Source organism: Labeo rohita, chromosome 7 (genome assembly GCF_022985175.1).
Source record: "Labeo rohita strain BAU-BD-2019 chromosome 7, IGBB_LRoh.1.0, whole genome shotgun sequence".
Taxonomy (NCBI): domain Eukaryota; kingdom Metazoa; phylum Chordata; class Actinopteri; order Cypriniformes; family Cyprinidae; genus Labeo; species Labeo rohita.
The window spans coordinates 26143955-26163718 of record NC_066875.1 but is presented as its reverse complement, the minus strand read 5'-3'; the positions used below and the strand labels follow the sequence as shown (position 1 = coordinate 26163718).

Here is a 19764-nt window from a genome sequence, read left to right as displayed (position 1 = left end):
TATTAAAATCACAAGTTGTGTTGGTTAACATTAGTTAATGCACTGTATTTTTATCAACCAACATTTAAAAAGATTAATAAATACTATAAGAAATGTATTGTTCATTGCTCGTTCATGTTAGTTAATACATTAAGTAATGTAAAGTGTTAACATATTTATTAATTGCATATGGTACACTGGTGTTATTTTGTAGCAGTTAGACCTTTTATAAGCTGTTTTTTGAAGTATGACACTGCTTCAAGTATACTGAGAAAACTTTCTGAATCTTATACATTGGCTTAATTTGACCACTTGAGGACGCTGTAAAACATTAAAAAAAGGCTTCTGATTTTAGCCCTATTATTATTGTACTTCTACTGGTGTTCATAAGTGCCCTAATATACATTTCTAATTTAGATATCATAAGTTTGCATGACATTATGTATCAGTAACATGAAAAGTTTTGAAGTAAACATAAACTTTTATATTTTGTGATGAAATTTACATCTGGGACATTATTTAAGGTAGTAGACTGTGAGCAAGTCAAGAAATTTAAGAAACACTATGTAGCTATTCACAGTCTGTTCTAGTAGAGACATTACACTAAAAATTACGGATCGTACTGTATCTGCCAAACTCATTTTAGCAACAGTCACAAGACAGGAAGCATGTTGTGTAATGGGCGCCAGTTAAAACAAACAGATAAGCATTCCAGTATCGGTGACCAGACAGGCTACTCTGTGAAACAATCATTTGAATAGCAATAGTAATGAACACTGTGTGTTGACTTGTACAGACAGGTTCGGCTTTGTGGATTTTGCCCTGTCTTTATCATTTATACTGTAGTTAATTTATTACTCTGGGGTTCAAGGGTGTGTTACTCAGTTCCCTCATTTTGCAGACGTTCTTTTTGAGCATTGCTGTTCCTTCAGCTCTCACTGGATTCATCTTAACGGTATGATTTTCTACATTTTACAAAATAATTTTGTATTTAGGACACTTTTTGCAGTTGAGATGACTGGGAAATATGTCTCAGTTAGACTGAATGTTTTGTCTCAAAACAGAACCTGAAACTAAATTATGTATGGCAACGATATATACATTTATCATATTTACTTATAAATATTAATACATTAAAGATATGCAAAATGACTAAAACATAAACTAAAACTAATTTTTAGAGCATATTTTCAATACATTTTAGTTACCTAAAAAATCTAGATGTACATGTTTATTTAGATGTACAGTTTATTAAAGAATTTCATTAATCTGAAAAGTATTTTAAGATTTATAAAATATTCTCTTGCTACTTGAAATATATTTTGGCTTTTGGAGGAAATTACATGTAATAATATTTTTTGTTATATGGGTATTCTCCTCTATTCATAAGTTTTATCTGCTCCCACATGCTTTGCTTTTCCTAAATCTTTCTTTCTTGTTCTCCTTGGCTGCAGTTTTCACAGTATGCTAAACAGTTATCACTTTCAAGTTACTTACATTAATATGCTTTATTAAATTGGAAGTCCTGATTTTTTTTTTTTGTTTTTGTTTTTTTTCATAGAGTTCCTGTTGAAAAAAAAACAGTGCTGGTCCTAAGCTGGTCCCACACATGAGCTAGTTGTTTATGACCAGATAAGGATGATCTTAAACCAGCTCAAGACCAACTAAGGACCAGCTTAAACCAGCTCAATCCAGCAGCTATGCTTTAAAGGCAAATGCTGTTTTTTTTTTCAACAGGGGTATAACAATGTAAAATGACTGCATGATATATGTTAAAACTTTGTACGTTGTTGCTTGTAGGGATATAATGGACCTGAAAGAGTACTTGAACAGAATTAGGTTTACTGGCCAATATGACAAAGCCGACCTGGACAATTTGTTCACCATTCACAAACTGCATGTTATGAATATTCCGTTTGAGAACGTCGGCATCCATTCTGGCGAGAGGAACACTATGGACCTGCAGATTATCTATGACAAAATAGTCAAGAGCAATCGAGGAGGCTGGTGTTGTGAAAACAATCTCTTGTTCTCATGGGTTCTGAAGGAGATGGGATACAAATTCACCATACTAGGCGCCAGAGTGTACAACTCTCAGGAACAGCAGTTTCTCCCCATAGACTGTCATTTCATCAATCTGGTAGAGATTGATGGAAAGCAGTACATTGCAGACGTGAGCTTTGGAGTGTCGTGCCAAATCTGGCATCCCTTAGAGTTGATATCGGGTAAAGACCAGCCACAGCCTCCAGGCGTATTTCGCCTCATAAATAACGGGATGAAGTGGGTTTTGGAGAAGACTAACAGGAAGCAACTGGTCCAAGATCAGGCCTTTGCCAATTCCAGCCTCGTTGACAAACGGCTCACCAAAACATTATACTCCTTCACATTAACACCCCGTGATGCAGATCATTTCCAGGAGGCGTCAGATTTGCTGCAGACTAGTCCAGAATCTCTGTTCATGCTCAAATCCATTTGCTCCCTTCAGACACCCACAGGCTACAGAGTTCTGATTGGATGGACGTACAGTGAGGTCACATTCAAAGAAGACTCAGACTTGGTGGACATGAAGATTATCCCAGACTGTGAGATAGAGGCTTTACTGAGAGAAAAGTTTAACATAGTGCTGGTTAATAAATTCACACCCAAAAACAACAAAGCTGATTATTGCATCTAGTACTCAGATACTCCACTCATCTAATACTTTTAGTAATCAGTGTGTTTTGTTTTACTATTAACATTAAAATTGTACTTTGTAAAGGCTCTCAGTCATTTATGTTTTATCTTTCTTTTATTATTTTGTTATCGAATCATCTTTAGATACATATGTTATATAGACTGTAAAACCGATGTCTTAATGTTACAAATGTCACAGGACAATGTGGAGCAATAATTTTCCACTGTATTTGTTTGACATAATACTTGTTGGATTTGTACTTGTCATGACGTAACCAACATTATTCAGTAAACTGTGCTCATGATTACCTTTGTCTACTTTGTCTCCAGATTCTTGTGCTGGTAATATACGATAATGGTAATTGTTTGAATATCAGACCAAATGTGATGTTTAATGATAGAGAGAGAACTAAAAAATAGAATAATCATCACAGTCATCAATTTTTCCTGTTTGTATCCACCTTTTTTCCATAAGAGTTGGCTCCATTTGTCAATTTTATGGGTGTAATCGACGTCTAGCTATTTTTAGCTATACAAAACTTGTTTTGCTGCTTGATATTGCAGAATGGTGTGTCTTACCATATTATTTTAATGTATTACCTTAATTATGAACACACTGGTATGTAGTACAAACAGTTTTACCGTTTACTGCACGTTTTTATTATTCTCGTCATTTCCCTATAGCAGATAATGAACCAGAAGTCCCATAGGCTTACTTTTGCATTAAAGAAACAGGTGGATAGAATAATAGCCTAGTTATTTATAATATTCAGGGGCAAAAAAAAAAAAATCTACAGACAAATTAATAAATAAAGTATGATGTCAGATCCATTTCTTATGTTGATCTCACGAAACACGACTATGAAAGAGAAAGATGCTGAGATAATTAAGTTTCATATTCATCGCTGTAAATTTAGTAATCAGAAACCTCTTTTTCTGTGGTACTTAAAGAATTAGATATTTATAGAAGTACTAATAAGGAGAGTACAAACAAAAAAGCTATAAAAACTCTGTGTTTGTTTGATTCATTTAAGTTATTGTGATTTAGCAAGGCCTGTCATTTCTTTTTTTTTATTTATTTATTTTATTTGTTGGTTCTTTTTATTATTGTATAGTTTATGTATTTATGTTCATAATACATGTAAGTACTTGTTATATTTTATATGTATACCCTTGGCACTTTTGTACATGTTGTTCAAGCATTAATAAAAAAAAAATAAAAAAAAGATGCTGAGATAAAACTTTTAGAGGAGGGAGAGAGAAAAAAGCCAAAATTTTGTTTTCACAACAATATACTTTTGGTAGCAAATATCCTTTGAACACATTAGACATGCAGTGTAAAAAAAAAAAATCTACCTACATGAAAATGTAAGTTTAGCTGCATTACATTTTTTTTATTATAATCAAATTGGCTGTCATTTAAACTTCATTTTTTCAGATCATGAAATGTAATTGTAACAGCTACAACAAGAAATGTAAACGACAGTTTTGGAATTTATTCAACTGAATGAAGGTGTCTGGTTATTGAATATACTAAAAGAATGGTACACTAAAACATCGAAGCATGCAATAAATAAAAGTATTTCTTTAAGATGACGCCCTCCTCTCTAGGAGCCAATGAGAAGAGAGCTTCCGCGGTTGGCTCGCGCACGCTGACGGCAGCTGCGTGTGTTTGCAGGCCTAAACTGATCAGCTACACCACTTGGGGGAAGAGCAATGAATTCTTTAGAACAAGCCGAAGGTATTTTTCAATAGATCAATTTTCACTTTAGTGTACTCCTCTCCAAGTGTCATAGCCAAATATTAGCCCAGCGTACATGTGTTTGTAATGGCAAGTTAGATGTATAATGTTGACACCGGGCTGCTAGCATCTTAGCTAAGTTTCTAAGACTCTTCAGCTGTTAAAACCGTGGTTTATTTTGCTGACATGCTTTGCAGCAACATCATGAACTTGAGAAAGTTACGTGAAACGAAAACTCGAAAGACTGATACGTCAACAAGGAGCGCAGCTCTTCTGTCATTGTAAAACCCGGGTCTTGGCTTTTAAACATCGTGTTGGCCAATCATAATGTCATCGTATCACACTGACGTGTAATACATGCAAAATGGTGTACATCTTCCACAAAACGTAAAGCCTGTGCATTGATATACATGGTACAGCTATTGTTTCTGACCTATAAACTGAGTCGATGTAATTGAGTCTCAAATCAGTGTATTGCCCATCTATATGTTTAGCTTTTCTTCATTGCGCACTTCTCAGAGTGAAACATAGCAAAATAGTGTCTTAAAGGGGTAATTCACCGCTGACACTATGGTCTTTTAATAAAACTTGGCTGTCTATACAGTAGAAAGGCGAAATGTTTTTAAAAGAGGTGATACATGGACTAAAATAAAACGGAGAAAGGGGGCTGTAGCGTTCTAGTTTGCTAAAAAAAAAAAAAAAAAAAGAAGTAGGAAAACTCCAACACCCATAATGCTCTGGGCTCGATCCGCCTGTCCAAGATCAGGAATATAAAAATGCGGAAGTACGATGTGTAGTTTTAATAAAAGCGCTGCAGCTGTCAGAAAATCACTTTAGCTGATAAAAGAGGCAACATGGGAAATACACATTGTTCTTTTATATGCACTAACAACAATGTAATGATACAAAGCTGTCTTTTAACTTGTCCCTTAAGTGCTGGTTAAATTATAAAATAGATGTTGCTTACCACACTGCCAGTCCTGTGCTGATACAGTTGTCTTGCTCCTCTGCAGACCTGAAGGCTTTTGAGAGGAGACTAACAGAGTATGTGTCTTGTTTGCAGCCGGCTACAGGTCGTTGGCGCAGTAAGTCTGGACAAATCTTTATTGAATCTGTTTCAAGCAGTTTGAAATCTGAGTTATGTCTCTGGTCTAAGGCAAGATCCGTACATGCTTATCATAATAATCAGCAAGGACTGAAATTAAGCTTATTGTGAAAACCTGATTTTATTTTATGAATTCTGTCTTCTTTTTGCAGTGATTCTGATCGTGGTGTCTGTATGCACAGCCACAGGCGCCTGGAACTGGCTGATAGATCCAGACACTCAGAAAGTATGAAATTTAGAGGTGCCAGATTGGCGTCAAATGCTGCATTCTGCTTGTTTGCACTTATAGTTGTTTGTCTGTTATGTCCTTTTTTCCCACAGGTTTCTTTCTTCTCATCTTTATGGAATCATCCGTTTTTCACTATTAGCTGTGTGACGCTGATTGGCCTTTTCTTTGCTGGAATACACAAACGAGTTGTAGCACCATCTATGTATCCTTCTTAATACAGGAAATTTGTACTGTCTTCATTGTTTTCAGCCAATCTGTTGACTATTGACAAAACTGCAGATGATCAGTGACTACCGAATCCGTCCTTAACCATTTGCAGTATTGCAGCACGCTGCCGGACAGTACTAGCAGAATATAACATGTCCTGTGATGATGTGAGTACTTGTGTCCTTTGAATTGCCCTTTGTGATCTCTCAGTTTCACTGCTTCAAGAATCCAGAGTAACTTTCTTGTGCAAACATTTCTATTTTTCCCTTTCACATACTAGACGGGGAAACTTATCCTGAAACCACGGCCTCATATCCAATAGCACCTTGAAGAGACATAAGTAAAAAAAAGTATTTCATATCAACAGTCATAAAGATTGCACATAGGCCTCAATGCCAGGAGATTACCCAAAGTGTGTGAGGGTCGACCTCCCAAAAAGGACTCTAACTTCCTTCTGCAATTTATGAAGAAGCAATGGGAGCTCAAAAGGAAATCCCCAACATTGTTTCTGTTATTTTTAGATGACATCCTTGTATTTCTGTTGGAAATTTTTAGTTTTATTTGATTGTGGAGTTTGATATCCTCATTTGTAAAGCTGTGTCCTATTTTAGATGCGTATGGTGTATGTATTTTTAAGTAAATTGCTGAACACATAATAAATATTAAAGTGTAGATATTTGTTCACCTTAAGTTGACTTTTACATATGTAGGCAACATTTGTGGAATGTTTATGCCTCTGACATGATGCGCTGCTTTTTGTTGTTTTTAAAAGTACTTTTATGCGACCAAAGGCTGCACTAGTAAAGGGAAACAGGCAAATGCGTCTTTAATGAGTGTCATGGTTGGTTGAGATTTTATTTACTTTAACAAAGTCTACAAGAAGATCTTTCAATGAGCTGTGTTGGCAATAATAAAAGTTGTTTGTTGTATAACATTTGTTGCTATTATTATTAACTTGAAAACCAGTTAACATGAAGGCCAGTGTGTGTGCTTATCAAATTCCTGTAAGGTAGGTCACTGCCAAATGCATAAATGTGAAAATATCATGCTGAATTTACACTGCAAATGTACCACAGATGCTTCTGAAGTGGTATTTAGCCGTCTGTTTCAAAGGTGGTATAAATGCATTTACACAGAAATTGTAATCGTGTACTATGATACTGGGGGCTGAGCAGGCATAATTTTGTCTGGCTTTTACACAGAAATGTTAAACTTAATTTTGATCAGGCACAGAACGGCCTTATCTCGGCCGCGTAAATATATCTCTGAAAATATCAGTTAGGAGATTCATAATGAGTGGTTTGCGTGATTACAGTACTGAGCCGCTGCAATGGAGCAATTTCATGTTATTAAATTGAAGATGATGTACCATAGAGCAAGAAAAAAACAGTGAAAGTAACAAAACACATTTTAATGGGCTTAATTAAGTGTAAAAATAAAAATAACTGAGGGATATATAGTCAACCCAAAAATTATTCAGATAGCAGATATACACCATCTTTTGATAATTTTTGATTTTATTTGATTTTTTTATTTTTTTTTACTAGTGGGTGCAGGACACAGTTTATGATAATGTGTTCTAAATACATTTTGGTTTGACTATCTATTTGATAAATGAAGTTGACCAACTAACATTATACATATTCTTTTAGTTTCTTTACCCTATATTTTACAAATCCACTGGTAAATTTTAAAATATCGGCATCGGTACTCTGAATCGGCAAGTACCAAAAATAAAAGTATCGGTATCGGGCGAGTACTGGAAAAAGTGGTATCGGTGCATCCCTACTAAAGGTGATTTGAAGTCTAAACGTCATCACGTCTTCCTAGTGGTATATTTTATATTTAAAAATGTTCCACATGTATGCTCACTTTAATGTTACAGTAATAATAAAATAAGTAATTTAATAAGAGGTTGGTATTATCCAACCAGGATAATATGTTAGTTAATATACTAAAAATATACAAAATAATAATAATAAAACGTAATCAGTCAAATGCCTTATCACTGCTCTTACCATCGGCTCATTATAAATCCCAGTAGGGGTTCGATCTTCAACTGGCTGGCAGGAGCCGCCACTGACAGGTCATGTGACCTGTCAGTGGCTGGTGGCAGCTGCCAGTCTGATTCTGGCAGGTCACGTGACCTGCCAGTGGCGGGCTGATGGCTGGCAGTCTCAACCGCTTTAGATCTGTGAGTATCACGCGTTCTCTGTCACTCTCGCTGCAAGGAAATACACTATTTTATTGTTATGAATGTATTCTTATGACTCTGTTCTTTAGTATGATTGACGTTTTAGTTTTTTTTTTCACAATTAAAAAGCTCAAATGAACGTGATCACGACTGGTTGCTTACTGACGCTTCGCCTAAACTCGGAGCGCTCTCGCGGCTGTTAGAGCTGCCAGTGGAAGCTACAATAAGCTGCCAGTTGAGAACACGGCCATTTGAACACTTTATTCATAATAAACCTCATAAAATGTCGACAAATTAAAAGACTAGACCCATAAGAATATATTAATGATCATGAAGTAATATATTTCCTTGTAGCAAGAGTGGCAGAAAACGCGTTACCTCGGAGCGCTCTCGCGGCTGTCTGACTGACTGAACTAGTAGTGGAAGCGACAGTAAGCTGCCAGTTGAAACCACGGCCATTTAAATACTTTATTCTTAATAAAACTCCATAAAAGGTGGATAAATTAAATGACTAGACCCATAAGAATATATTAGTGATCATAAAATAATATTCTTCCTTGAAGCAAGAGTGGTAGAAAACGCGTTACCTCGGAGCGCTCTCGCGGCTGACTGACTGAACTGCCAATGGAAGCGACAGTAAGCTGCCAGTTGAAACCACGGCCATTTAAATACTTTATTCATAATAAAACTTCATAAAATGTGGATAAATTAAAAGACTAGACCTATAAGAAAATATTTATGATCATGAAATAATATATTTCCTTGTAGCACGAGTGGTAGAAAACGCGTTAACCGCGGAGCGCTCTCGCGGCTGAATGACTGAACTGCCATTGGAAGCGACAATAAGCTGCCAGTTGACATCACGGCCATTTAAACACTTTATTCATAATAAGACTCCATAAAAGGTCGACAAATTAAAAGACTAGACCCATAAGAATATATTAATGATCATAAAATAATATACTTCCTTGTAGCAAGAGTGGTAGAAAACGCGTTACATCGGAGCGCTCTCGCGGCTGACTGACTGAGCTGCCAGTGGAAGCGACAATAAGCTGCCAGTTGAAATCACGGCCATTTAAACACTTTATTCATAATAAAACTCCATAAAACGTGGATAAATTAAAAGACTAGACCTATAAGAATATATGAATGATCATGAAATAATATATTTTCTTGTAGCAAGAGTGGTAGAAAACGCGTTACCTCGGAGCGCTCTCGCGGCTGTCTGACTGAGCTGCCAATGGAAGCGACAATAAGCTGCCAGTTGAAATCACGGCCATTTAAACACTTTATTCATAATAAAACTCCATGAAATGTTGATAAATTAAAAGACTAGACCTATAAGAATATATTAACGATCATAAAATAATATACTTCCTTGTAGCAAGAGTGGCAGAGAACGCGTTAACCTCGGAGCGCTCTCGCGGCTGACTGACTGAACTGCCAGTGGAAGCGGCATTAACCTACCAGTCGGAATCACCGCCATTTAAACACTTTAATCGCGCTAAAAATAAAGAACTGAACAGGTTCACAATAAGAAATTAAGCACAAAACACAAAATCTGCCGAAAATCTGTTGTCGCTGAAACTTGTTGAGACATACTGCCAGCTGGCAGCTGCCAGTCAGCCCGCCCAAAATCAGACTGGCAGCTGCCACCAGCCACTGGCAGGTCACGTGACCTGCCAGTGACGGCTCCCGCCAGCCAGTTGAAGATTGAACCCCCCTCTCATAAATCGTTTATGTCAGTGAGTTGACTAGAGAGAACCACTCGGACCGATTTAGTCCGACTCCTGAAACAACTGTTCAGACCGGTGAACCGGTTCAATTGAATCATTTGAAAGATCCGAGTCAAAAGAGCGATCGGTTCACAAATCAGACATCGCAGGCGCTCAGTGAGTTGACCAGACAGAATCGCTCATACTGATTCAGTCCGATTCGTGAAACAATTGTTCAGACCGGTGAACCGTTTTAAATGAATCATTTGAAAGATCCGAGTCAAAAGAGTGATCGGTTCACAAATCAGACATCGCAGTGAGTTGACCAGACAGAACCGTTCGGACCGATTCAGTCCGATTCGTGCAACAATTGTTTAGACCGGTGAACCGGTTCAGTTAATTCATTGAAAAGATCCGAGTCAAAAGGTTCACCAGTCAGACAACGTAGGGGCTCAGTGAGTTGACCAGACAGAACCGCTCAGACCGATTCAGTCCGACTGTCAATTGATTGAATTAAAAGATCTGAGTCAAAAGATCGATTGGTTCACCAATCAGACTTTGCAGGAGCTCAGTGTGTTGACCAGACAAAAACGCTCAGACCGATTTAATTCGACTGAACCGATTCAACTGATTTATTGAAAAGAACCGAGTCAAACGAGCGATAGGCTCACCAATCGTACATCGCAGGAGCTCAGTGTGTTGACCAGATAAAACCGATTGAACCGGTTCTTGATTCTCAGACCGATTCAGTCCGACTCGTGGAACAATTGTTCAGACCGGTGAACGAGTTCAATTGATTCATCGAAAAGATCCGAATCAAAAGAGCGAATGATTCACGAATCAGACATCGCAGGAGCTCACGCGGCCACCGTACTTGTTGTAAACATGGCGTCTGATGAAGATAGTGACGAGGATTTCGTGACTTTTGGAACTCCTTTAGAGCCTCTGGAAGAAGGTACTATATGTGTGCAGTGAAGCTGGCATTTTGCGTCTATTTGCATGCTTTTGATGTATTGGAGCTGTGAATGTTTTAATGAAAACTGCAGGCGCAGAAAGGGCACACTCCCCTACTCAGTTTCACAATGTTCGTATATGTGTATTTCAGATGAACCCATCAGAAAGCCGGTACCTGTGCACGAACAGACAGTTAAAGATGAGAAGGGCCGTTACCAGAGATTTCACGGTGCTTTCACTGGTGGCTTCTCTGCTGGTTACTTCAACACAGTTGGCTCTAAAGAAGGTCAGTGTCAGCCTTGATCAGTGCACTAATGCTTTTAATTTTGTTAACCGGTTCTGGTGGTAGTTTAACTAGTCTGCTGTGGTCTTTAGGCTGGACTCCATCAACATTTGTATCATCACGACAGCAAAAGGCAGACAGACAAAATGTTAGACCAGAGGACTTTATGGATGAGGAGGTTTGTGTCTGTGCTTTGATACCTGTAAAGTTCTTGGCATGTAAGTTTTTTGTCTAATAAAGAATATGTTTTCTTAAAGGATTTTAGTGAGCATGGTATTGCCCCTCGAGAGATTGTCACTACAGATGATTTTGCATCTGAGAGGAAAAATCAGTTAAAGGACAAGGCACGAGCAGTCAGCTCTCTTGCTGCTCTGATACCTGGAGACACTGGACTGCTCGAGGAGCTTATTGCCCCTGCAAGGTATTCATCACTCTCTAACTAACGTGGTCTAACTAAAGTGTAGTTGTAAGCTGAAGTTTTTGCATTGCATTGTGTGATTCCAGGTCATCTATTGGTGTGGAGCTGCTGAGAAAAATGGGCTGGAAGGATGGCCAGGGAGTCGGACCAAGACTCAAGAGAAAGCAACGCAAGCAAAACAGTGGTGATGAGAACTTATCATAAATGTTTTGTTTCAGCTACAGTGGTATTTTTAAATTTTAGATCTCAGAAGGCTCATGTGCGGAGCACCATGTTAACACTTCCAAAAGCTTAGCTTTACTCTTTCTCGTTCAGATGCAACTAAAGTTTATGGCTGTGCATTGCCACCCAATGGATCAGAGGAGTCAGAGGTACATTTTTCAGCTTTTCATCTGCTGCCTTATGAATACTGTGAATTGAGAAACGCTGCTGTTTTCACATGCTGTTTTTTTCCCCTACTGTATAGTAGGAAAGTATCTGGCTACAGCCTATGTGATTTACTATGGGAAGAATAGACTTATTTACTGCTGATTTCAGTTCAGTCAGACTGAAAAACTTATATACCTGTTTTTATTTTTATTTTTTTCTCCCTTAGGAGGATGATGATGAATTCGCTCCAGAGAATGTGACCTTTGCCCCCAAAGATGTGGTCCCAGTGGACTTCACCCCTAAAGTAGACTCCCATGGTCTGGGTTACAGAGGACTCAACCCTCTTCAGGCCTTGGGTGGCGGATCAGAATTAGGACATTTAAACCTCTTCACGCTTCAGTCTGATAGAACAGCCAGCTTATTTGGAAACAGAAATTCAGGACAGCAACGCAGGGGTGGGATTGCAGGACAGGTAAGGCCAAAGTGCCCTACGAAGTATAGTAATGGCCTAATTTAATTCAAACACTTCTGTTACGATACACATGCTGACAACAAAGCATGCCTGTGTGTAGGCTTTTGGTGTTGGTGCAATGGAGGACGAAGATACCGATATTTATCACAAAGACTCCATGTCCAACTATGATACTGTTCTGGGAGGAGAAGAACCAGGGGATGGACTCTACGGATGGACCGCTCCCCAGCAGTACAGCAGGAAGAAGAATGGTTGGTGACAGGAAATACTTTGCAATTGCATCAGGATGTCAGAACTTTATGCTGTTAGAGTGTCTTGGCATGGTTTCTCTATGACATATGTATTTGCTTTTGCTCCAGCAATAAAAAGAGATGTGGCATATTCGGGCAGGATTCTAGATGGGTTTACATTGGCCTCTGAAGTCACAGAGATCAAAACGGTAATGCACTCTTTATTCACACTGACAATACTAAGCGTCACTTCCTTTATGACTTTATTTGCTGTGAATAAGTTGTGCAGTTAAAGTAGGCTCATTGGTTTTGTTTTCTAGGTCTATCCTCCACCTGATTTGCCCCGCGATTATCGGCCCGTACATTACTTTCGTCCTCTGGTTGATTTATCCACCGTCAGCCCCATCGTTGCCCAGGCACTGCAGACTTCACGTGGACACCTATCACAGGATGCACCACAGCAGGGCCGTCACAGCTTAGACTCTACTCAGAGACGTGACATGCTGGGAGAAACAGCTCTACAGGGTAATGATGTCCCTGCATATGTGTTGAGGTTGTTTAAATGGTTAGTTCACCCAAAAATAAAAATTGTCATTATTTACTCACCCTCATGTCGTTCAAACCTGTAAGACCTTTGTTCATCTTCGAAACACAAATTAAGATATTTTTAATAAAATCTGAAAGCTTTCTGACCCTGCATAGACAGCAATGTTATTACCATGTTTAAGGCCCAGAAATGTAGTAAGGACATTATCAAAATAGTCCATGTGACATTAGTTCAGCTGTAATTTTATGAAGCTGCGAGATTATTTTTTGTGTGCAAAGAAAGCAGAAATATCAGTAGTTTCTTCTTTTACGCATTTCTTTGCATTTCGCATTTCTTCTTTGTCCTAACTACCTTTCTGGCACTTGAATGTGGAAATTACACTGATGTCTATACAGGGTCAAAAAGCTGTCGGATTTCATCAAAAATATCTTAATTTGTATTTTGAAGATGAATGCAGGTCCTACAGGTTTGGAATGACATGAGGGTGAGTAATTAATAACAGAATTTTCTAAAGGTTGTCATTACACAATAACCAAGTGTGAAAGTGTTCACGATAATAATCTTATCATGATATTTAGAGGAATAATCAGTCAGATATTTATTTCATACTTTATTTTATAATTTTTGTATCACTCAAAAACGTGTGGGGAGGGTGAGAGGGGAGTTTGTAACCATAACTGTACAAAAAGATCTTGCTTCTTGCAGACTTTGGTGTTGAACAAATGTGACCCTGGACTACGAAACCAGTCATAAGTGTCAGTATTTTGAAACTGAGATTTATACATAAAGCTTTCCATTAATGTACGGTTGGTTAGGATATGATACTATTTGGCCGAGATAAAACTATTTCAAAATCTTAAATCTGAGGGTGCAAAACATCAGAATATTGAGAAAATCGCATTTAAATGCATATTACTAATCAAAAATTAACTTTTGATATATTTACGGTAAGAAATTTACCAAATATCTTCATGGAACATGATCATGATTTTTGGCATAAAAGAAAAATCAATAATTTTGATTCATACAATGTATTTTGGCTATTGCTACAAATATATCTGTGCTACTTAAGACTGGTTTTGTGATCCAGGGTCACACATATGAATTTCCGTATGTTTTGAATGTGAGAGAATATGAATGATCACTTCTTTTTTTTTTTTAAATACAGTTTGTAACCCAAACTTCATTTAAATATGTGTTTGTTTATGTTGCGTAGGTCCAAGTTCTGTGTTTGAGCTGCTTGACAGTAAGGACAGAGAGCGGCTGAATGAGATCCGCAAAGCAGCCGGGGAACAGAAGAAGTCAGTGGGAAACCTTTCCTCAGCTGAAGATCGAGCTGCGGTGGTGGCTTCAGCTAAAGCTGCCGCTCTACAGGCCATGTCCAGCCGTTTCCAGTCAACTACCTCACAACCTGATTCCCACACCCTAATCAAATCTCAGGCTTCCTCTGAGACGCAGATGGCTTTGAATGCTTGGTCTGGCCCCACTGCAGATGCTGGCAAAACCTTTAAACCTTTTGCAAAAAATCCTCAGAAACAGGCTCGCTATGATCTGTACATCAACAAACTCAAACAGGGTGATAAAGGTGAATTGGATCAGTTATGTTTGGTGTGATTTATCCTAGACTTTGCTCATTTGTTCTTGGCTAAATACCTCATTTTTACCTACATTTGTAGATGCCCTGGAGTTGAGTCTAGACTCTTCTATGACGGAGTGGGAGAGAGGAAGAGAAAGGGAGGAATTTGTGCGTGCTGCTTTACTTTATAAGCCCAGCAACTCTTCTCTCTCCTCACGTTTTACACGTGGCAAACATGAGGAAGATACGGACAGTGTAGAGGTCACACGGGATCAAGAAGTAAGGAGTTACTTACTGTTTGAGTAGTCATCTTTTCACATTTGTGACCCAGGACCACAAAACCTTAAGTAGCATGGGTATATTCATAGCTGTAGCCAAAAATACATTGTATAGGTTAAAATGATCAATTGTTCCATGAAGATATTTTGTAAATTTCCCACTGTAAATATATCAAAACTTATTTTTTGATCAGTATTATGCATTGCTAATAACTTAATTTGGACAACTTTAAAGGTGATTTTCTCTATTTTTTTTTTTTTTTTTTTTTTCTTTCTTTCTTTCTTTCTTTCTTTCTTTTGTTTTTATGAACGCCCAGATTCCAGATTTTCAAATACTTGTATTTTGGCCAAATATTGTCCTATCCTAACAAACCATACATCAATGGAAAGATTATTTATTTTGATTTCGGATGATGTATAAATCTCAATTTTAAAAAAATTGACACTTACGACTGGTTTTGCGGTCCAGGGTCACATTTACATTTAGTAATATGTTTAAGAAATTTTTTTGGCTGAAGTGGAACTAAAAAGGTGCTTATGGTTCAAGTATAGTCATCGTGTTTATTATAATTGTACTTTCTTTGTGATGTTCACTTTCTTTTTTAGAATGATGTGGATGACAAGCAGGCCGCTGTGAAGATGAAGATGTTTGGAAAGCTGACCAGAGACACATTTGAGTGGCACCCTGATAAACTATTGTGTAAAAGATTCAATGTTCCAGACCCTTATCCAGGGTAAGACACAGATTTCCGGTTTTAGTGGATCAAATCATATGCTGTATCTGAAGGTATTCCTTTACTACTGGAGTAGTAAATAGTTCACCCAAACATGAAAATTCTGTTATTAATTACTCACTCTCCTGTCGTTCCAAACCTGTAAGACCTTTGTTCATGTTCGGAACATAAATTAAGATATTTTTGATGGAATCAAAGAGATTTCTGAGCCTGCATAGACACTAATGCAACCGCCATGTTCAAGATCCAGAAAGGTTTTAAGAACATAGTTAAAATGTGACATCAGTGGTTCAAACATAATTTAATGAAGCTATGAGAATACTTTTTGTGCACAAACAAAACAAAAATAACAATTTATTCTTAAGATTGTAGTAAAAATAAAATAAAATAATTATTTTATTATAAATAAAAATTACATGTAGTGATTTTTGCACACATATTTTTCAATTAAAAAAGTGTAATTGGATTTTACATTTTTATCATTGGAATAATAATTTTTTTTAATAGATTTTTTTTTTGCCTTCATTTGTATCATTTATCTTGTCTGGCTTTTGCAGGTCCAGTACTGTGGGAATGCCTAAAGTAAAGAGAGATAAGTACTCAGTTTTTAACTTCCTTACAATAACGGATGGCAACCAGGTCAGCAGGGAGGCCCCGAGTGCTCCCAAACCTCCAGAAGTCTCCAATAAGAAATCCAGGTGGGATGTACCAGGGCAGGTATCTGAACCTAAAGACCCACTCAGTGCATTCCTCAGTGAAACCCGCAGTGAGGTTTCAGCAGCTCAGCAAATTGAGGCTGAGACCAAGACCCAGACAGACTCTCCACATGCTTCTGCTACTCCAGAGGTACCAGTGGATGCTTAAATATATTCAGTAAACTCTATTTATTAAAAATTCTCCCTAAAGAATACTATATACAGCAAAACTATAATGTAGCAATCGCTCTTTTTTTGCAGGTAAAAGTGGTGCAGTCCGATGGGCAGCCGACTGAGCAAAAGACTGAAGAGGAGGAGAAGGAAGAGGATGAAGAAGAAGAGGTGAGGCCTCCTATGGATCTTTTTAAAGCCATCTTTGCCAGCTCGTCAGATGAGAAAAGCTCATCTTCATCTGAAGATGATAGTGAAGAAGAGGAAGAGGTGGCCCCTCCACCATCTGAACCAGTCCAAAGCAGCGCAGAGACACTGAACCCACCCATCTCAGCTCAGATCACTCCTGCTCCTGACATCAGCAAAGTGCCAGGTATAATCTAAAGATGTGAATCTTTCATTCAGATGTTAGTGTCAAATTGTCATAATCATTTATTGATTATTTTTCTCTTCCCCTCAGATTTACAGCAGCTTACAGTCCAGAGCATGTCATCTGCTGAAACTACAGCACAAAATACTCAGTCCTCCCATAGTGCTCCTGCTAAATCTCAAGGGCTGGATGAGGAGGAGTTTGGCCCCAGACTGCCACCTCCTGGTCAGTCAATCAGTGTAACCACTACAGTAGCCACCCCCCCTTCAATTTAAATTTTTACTTCAATAAATGTCTAAAGCGTGAATGTCACTAGACATCTTAAAATGATGGAATTCATTTTAGCTAAATCACACAAGACATAGTTTCTTTATTACTTGATGGTTTTGAATAATATTAGTAATATTAGAGTTATTATTTTTCTCATTCATCCAGGACTTTTCACTAGCCTGTCTTTTAAATGAACAAAGTTTTACATTGTGTGTCTCTTCATCAGGGTTTATCCCGTCTGCACACTCACCGCAGCTGAAGAAACAAAAGAAGAAAGAGAAAGAGAAACACAAAGCCAAGAAACACAAAAAAGAGAAAAAGGTGAGGTTCTTCTGGAGCCGATTGACCCAGTCTGAGTACTAAACATCTTTGCAAAAGTAGAAATTACAATTCATTTAACTTTCTTTTTTTCCCCCAGAAGAAAAAGAACAAGAAACACAAACATAAAGGGAAACAGAAGAAGAGGGTTGAAGAGACTAATAGCAGCTCAGATGACACAGACTCCGACAGTGAAGATGAAAATAGAGTTGTGTCTGCTAGTGAACTGCTCCAGAGGTCAGAGCTCATATTTTTAAGCATATAGCTTTTTACAATGCATCTTGTAAGTGGTAAAGTTATCTTGCTATACATGTTTGTAACTTAAAAGCTTGAAAGATGATTATTTCTCTTTTTCTCTTTCTCTGGCTTAGGTTAAAAAACATCAGGAACAAGAGATAAAACATATCTGAAGAACCGAGGGCGAGGGTTTTGTCTTACAGAAGCTTCAAGATGAATACTAATTGTGTGTATGTGTGCGCGCATGTGTGCTGGTGCATTTATTTTAGAGTACCTAATGGCAAATGTGTTATGATTGCAGATATTTTTTAATAATAAATGAATAAAAACAAAAAGATGGGTGATTTATTATAATAAAATGTCAAGCAGCTACATTAACCTTATTATAATACAACAATAATTTGACAGAGTTACTGTAGAAAATAAAAGCAATTACACCACAACAAACAAAGTGTGAAATAATTCTGTGCTTTGCTTTATTAATTGAAAAGTTGCTGGCAGTTAGGGTGCCATAAGTGGAGCAGATAAATTATTCCAGATGCAATGAATGAACTAAAGAAGGACAGCTCAGAAAATCAACTTTAATTTTAAAACCCTGAATTAACTGTGGGTCAGAACTATACTCAGTTTGAGAATTGTTTAATTAAGGGGATCAGGGTGTTTAATCAAAACAGTTTTATTTGTTTATAGCACCCCACCCAACCACAAAAGAATATAAGAATACAGATCTGTAATCAAATGCTATTCTTTTTAACTTTTTACTTATTAAAAAATCCTGAAAAAAGTATCACAGGTTCCAACATAATATTAAGCAGCACAACTGTTTTCAACATTGATAATTAGAATTATTTCTGAAGGATCATGTGACAATGAAGACTGGAGTAATGATGCTGAAAATTCAGCTTGGCATCAAAGGAATAAATTACATTTCAAAATATATTCACATAGAAAACCGATATTTTTAATTGAAATAATATTTCACAATATTACTGTTCTTATTTTTCCAAATAAATATAGCTATGATGAGCATAAGAAACTTAAAAAAAAAAAAAAACATTAAAAATATGAATGATCCCAAACTTTTGATAGGCAGTGTATGTACTTTGCGATTTTTGGGGGGATTCTTCGTCAGGATTAGAAAAGAATCCACATGATGGGATATGTAAAACTATTTAAAATCTCTCTAGATCTGGTCACGATCTGCTTTGTGTTCTGTCAGGACGTATACAGTAAAAGTGACATGGATACCCTTACGAAAATTAACCATGGCTTTACTATAGTAAAAGTGTAGTAACCATGTTTTTTTTTTTTTTTTTTTTTTTTTGGTATTGACTATCATTTGTATAACTACTGTTTTACTACAAATACCACAGTCAAACTTTAGTTAGTGTGACAGAACCATTGTTTGTGGTTACCGTGATTTAACTATGGTAACCATGTTTTATTATTATTATTATTATTATTTTATTTGTAGTAAAACCAAGGTCAAGTCTTGTGTCTTTAAGGGATATAATTGACACGCACACACGCAAAAAATACATTGTCAATTATTCACCATCACATTTGTAAATTACAGTGTTCTCTGTGAGCAATCGATACCAGATCGTAGCGCACATTTTGATGCGCAAAAATGTTAAAAAATTAAAAATTATACAACCTAAACAAATGACCAGAAATAGTGTCAATGCTACATTGTTTCAACGCGCTGTGTTCAAAACAAAAACATATTTGCAACCTTTCTGTCTTTTCCTATTTTACATACTGTAACTTTACCGTATATTAAGTGACGTATATATACGTCAACTAATGACCAATCACACAGCGGCGCCGTGGCTTAGTTGGTTAAAGCGCCTGTCTAGTAAACAGGAGATCCTGGGTTCGAATCCCAGCGGTGCCTTTTGTTCTACGTAGGCACAGAAATATTTTAAGGACATGACACTAAATAAAACAACAATTTATGCAATAAAAATCGGATTCAAACTGCACTAATGCAACAGGA

At 37.2% G+C, this 19764-nt stretch overlaps 3 protein-coding genes and 1 non-coding gene across 5 annotated transcripts; all 4 read left to right on the top strand.

Annotated features, from left to right (window-relative positions):
• The first annotated feature begins 672 nt into the window (after nucleotides 1–672).
• On the top strand, nucleotides 673–2960 carry LOC127167916 (arylamine N-acetyltransferase, pineal gland isozyme NAT-3-like). Its single transcript, XM_051114332.1, has 2 exons — nucleotides 673–934; nucleotides 1780–2960. Exon 2 carries the CDS (start codon nucleotides 1787–1789, stop codon nucleotides 2651–2653), a length of 867 nt encoding a protein of 288 aa, XP_050970289.1. The 5' UTR covers nucleotides 673–934; nucleotides 1780–1786; the 3' UTR covers nucleotides 2654–2960.
• A 1287-nt stretch (nucleotides 2961–4247) lies between these two features.
• On the top strand, nucleotides 4248–6866 carry cnep1r1 (CTD nuclear envelope phosphatase 1 regulatory subunit 1). The gene is made up of 6 exons (XM_051114333.1): nucleotides 4248–4393; nucleotides 5407–5478; nucleotides 5651–5724; nucleotides 5820–5929; nucleotides 6047–6101; nucleotides 6215–6866. The coding sequence occupies exons 1-6, from the start codon at nucleotides 4369–4371 to the stop codon at nucleotides 6254–6256; spliced, it is 378 nt and encodes a 125-aa protein (XP_050970290.1). The 5' UTR covers nucleotides 4248–4368; the 3' UTR covers nucleotides 6257–6866.
• A 3814-nt stretch (nucleotides 6867–10680) lies between these two features.
• gpatch1 (G patch domain containing 1) lies at nucleotides 10681–18187 on the top strand. 2 transcript variants are annotated; one of them, XM_051116022.1, is made up of 19 exons: nucleotides 10681–10798; nucleotides 10949–11083; nucleotides 11173–11258; nucleotides 11338–11501; nucleotides 11585–11682; nucleotides 11814–11869; nucleotides 12094–12339; nucleotides 12440–12590; nucleotides 12699–12778; nucleotides 12890–13094; nucleotides 14333–14701; nucleotides 14793–14971; nucleotides 15577–15704; nucleotides 16262–16550; nucleotides 16661–16943; nucleotides 17031–17165; nucleotides 17437–17531; nucleotides 17632–17765; nucleotides 17900–18187. In XM_051116022.1, the coding sequence occupies exons 1-19, from the start codon at nucleotides 10729–10731 to the stop codon at nucleotides 17925–17927; spliced, it is 2931 nt and encodes a 976-aa protein (XP_050971979.1). In that variant the 5' UTR covers nucleotides 10681–10728; the 3' UTR covers nucleotides 17928–18187. The 2 variants fall into 2 exon arrangements, with proteins under 2 accessions (XP_050971979.1, XP_050971978.1); XM_051116021.1 differs by having other exon boundaries at nucleotides 17629–17765.
• A 1401-nt stretch (nucleotides 18188–19588) lies between these two features.
• Nucleotides 19589–19662, top strand: trnat-agu (transfer RNA threonine (anticodon AGU)). Its single transcript has one exon. It is a non-coding gene; the product is annotated as a tRNA-Thr (tRNA).
• The last annotated feature ends 102 nt before the right edge of the window (nucleotides 19663–19764 follow it).

Bases quoted from the DNA above. Each gene is read 5' to 3' on its own strand.
- LOC127167916 (XM_051114332.1), top strand. From the start codon at position 1,787: ATGGACCTGAAAGAGTACTTGAACAGAATTAGGTTTACTGGCCAATAT.
- cnep1r1 (XM_051114333.1), top strand. From the start codon at position 4,369: ATGAATTCTTTAGAACAAGCCGAAG. The intron at 4,394-5,406 runs GTATTTTTCAAT...GCTCCTCTGCAG, and splicing joins TTCTTTAGAACAAGCCGAAG to ACCTGAAGGCTTTTGAGAGG. The intron at 5,725-5,819 runs GTATGAAATTTA...TTTTTCCCACAG, and splicing joins TAGATCCAGACACTCAGAAA to GTTTCTTTCTTCTCATCTTT.
- gpatch1 (XM_051116021.1), top strand. From the start codon at position 10,729: ATGGCGTCTGATGAAGATAGTGACGAGGATTTCGTGACTTTTGGAACT. The intron at 10,799-10,948 runs GTACTATATGTG...TGTGTATTTCAG, and splicing joins TTTAGAGCCTCTGGAAGAAG to ATGAACCCATCAGAAAGCCG. The intron at 11,870-12,093 runs GTACATTTTTCA...TTTCTCCCTTAG, and splicing joins ATGGATCAGAGGAGTCAGAG to GAGGATGATGATGAATTCGC.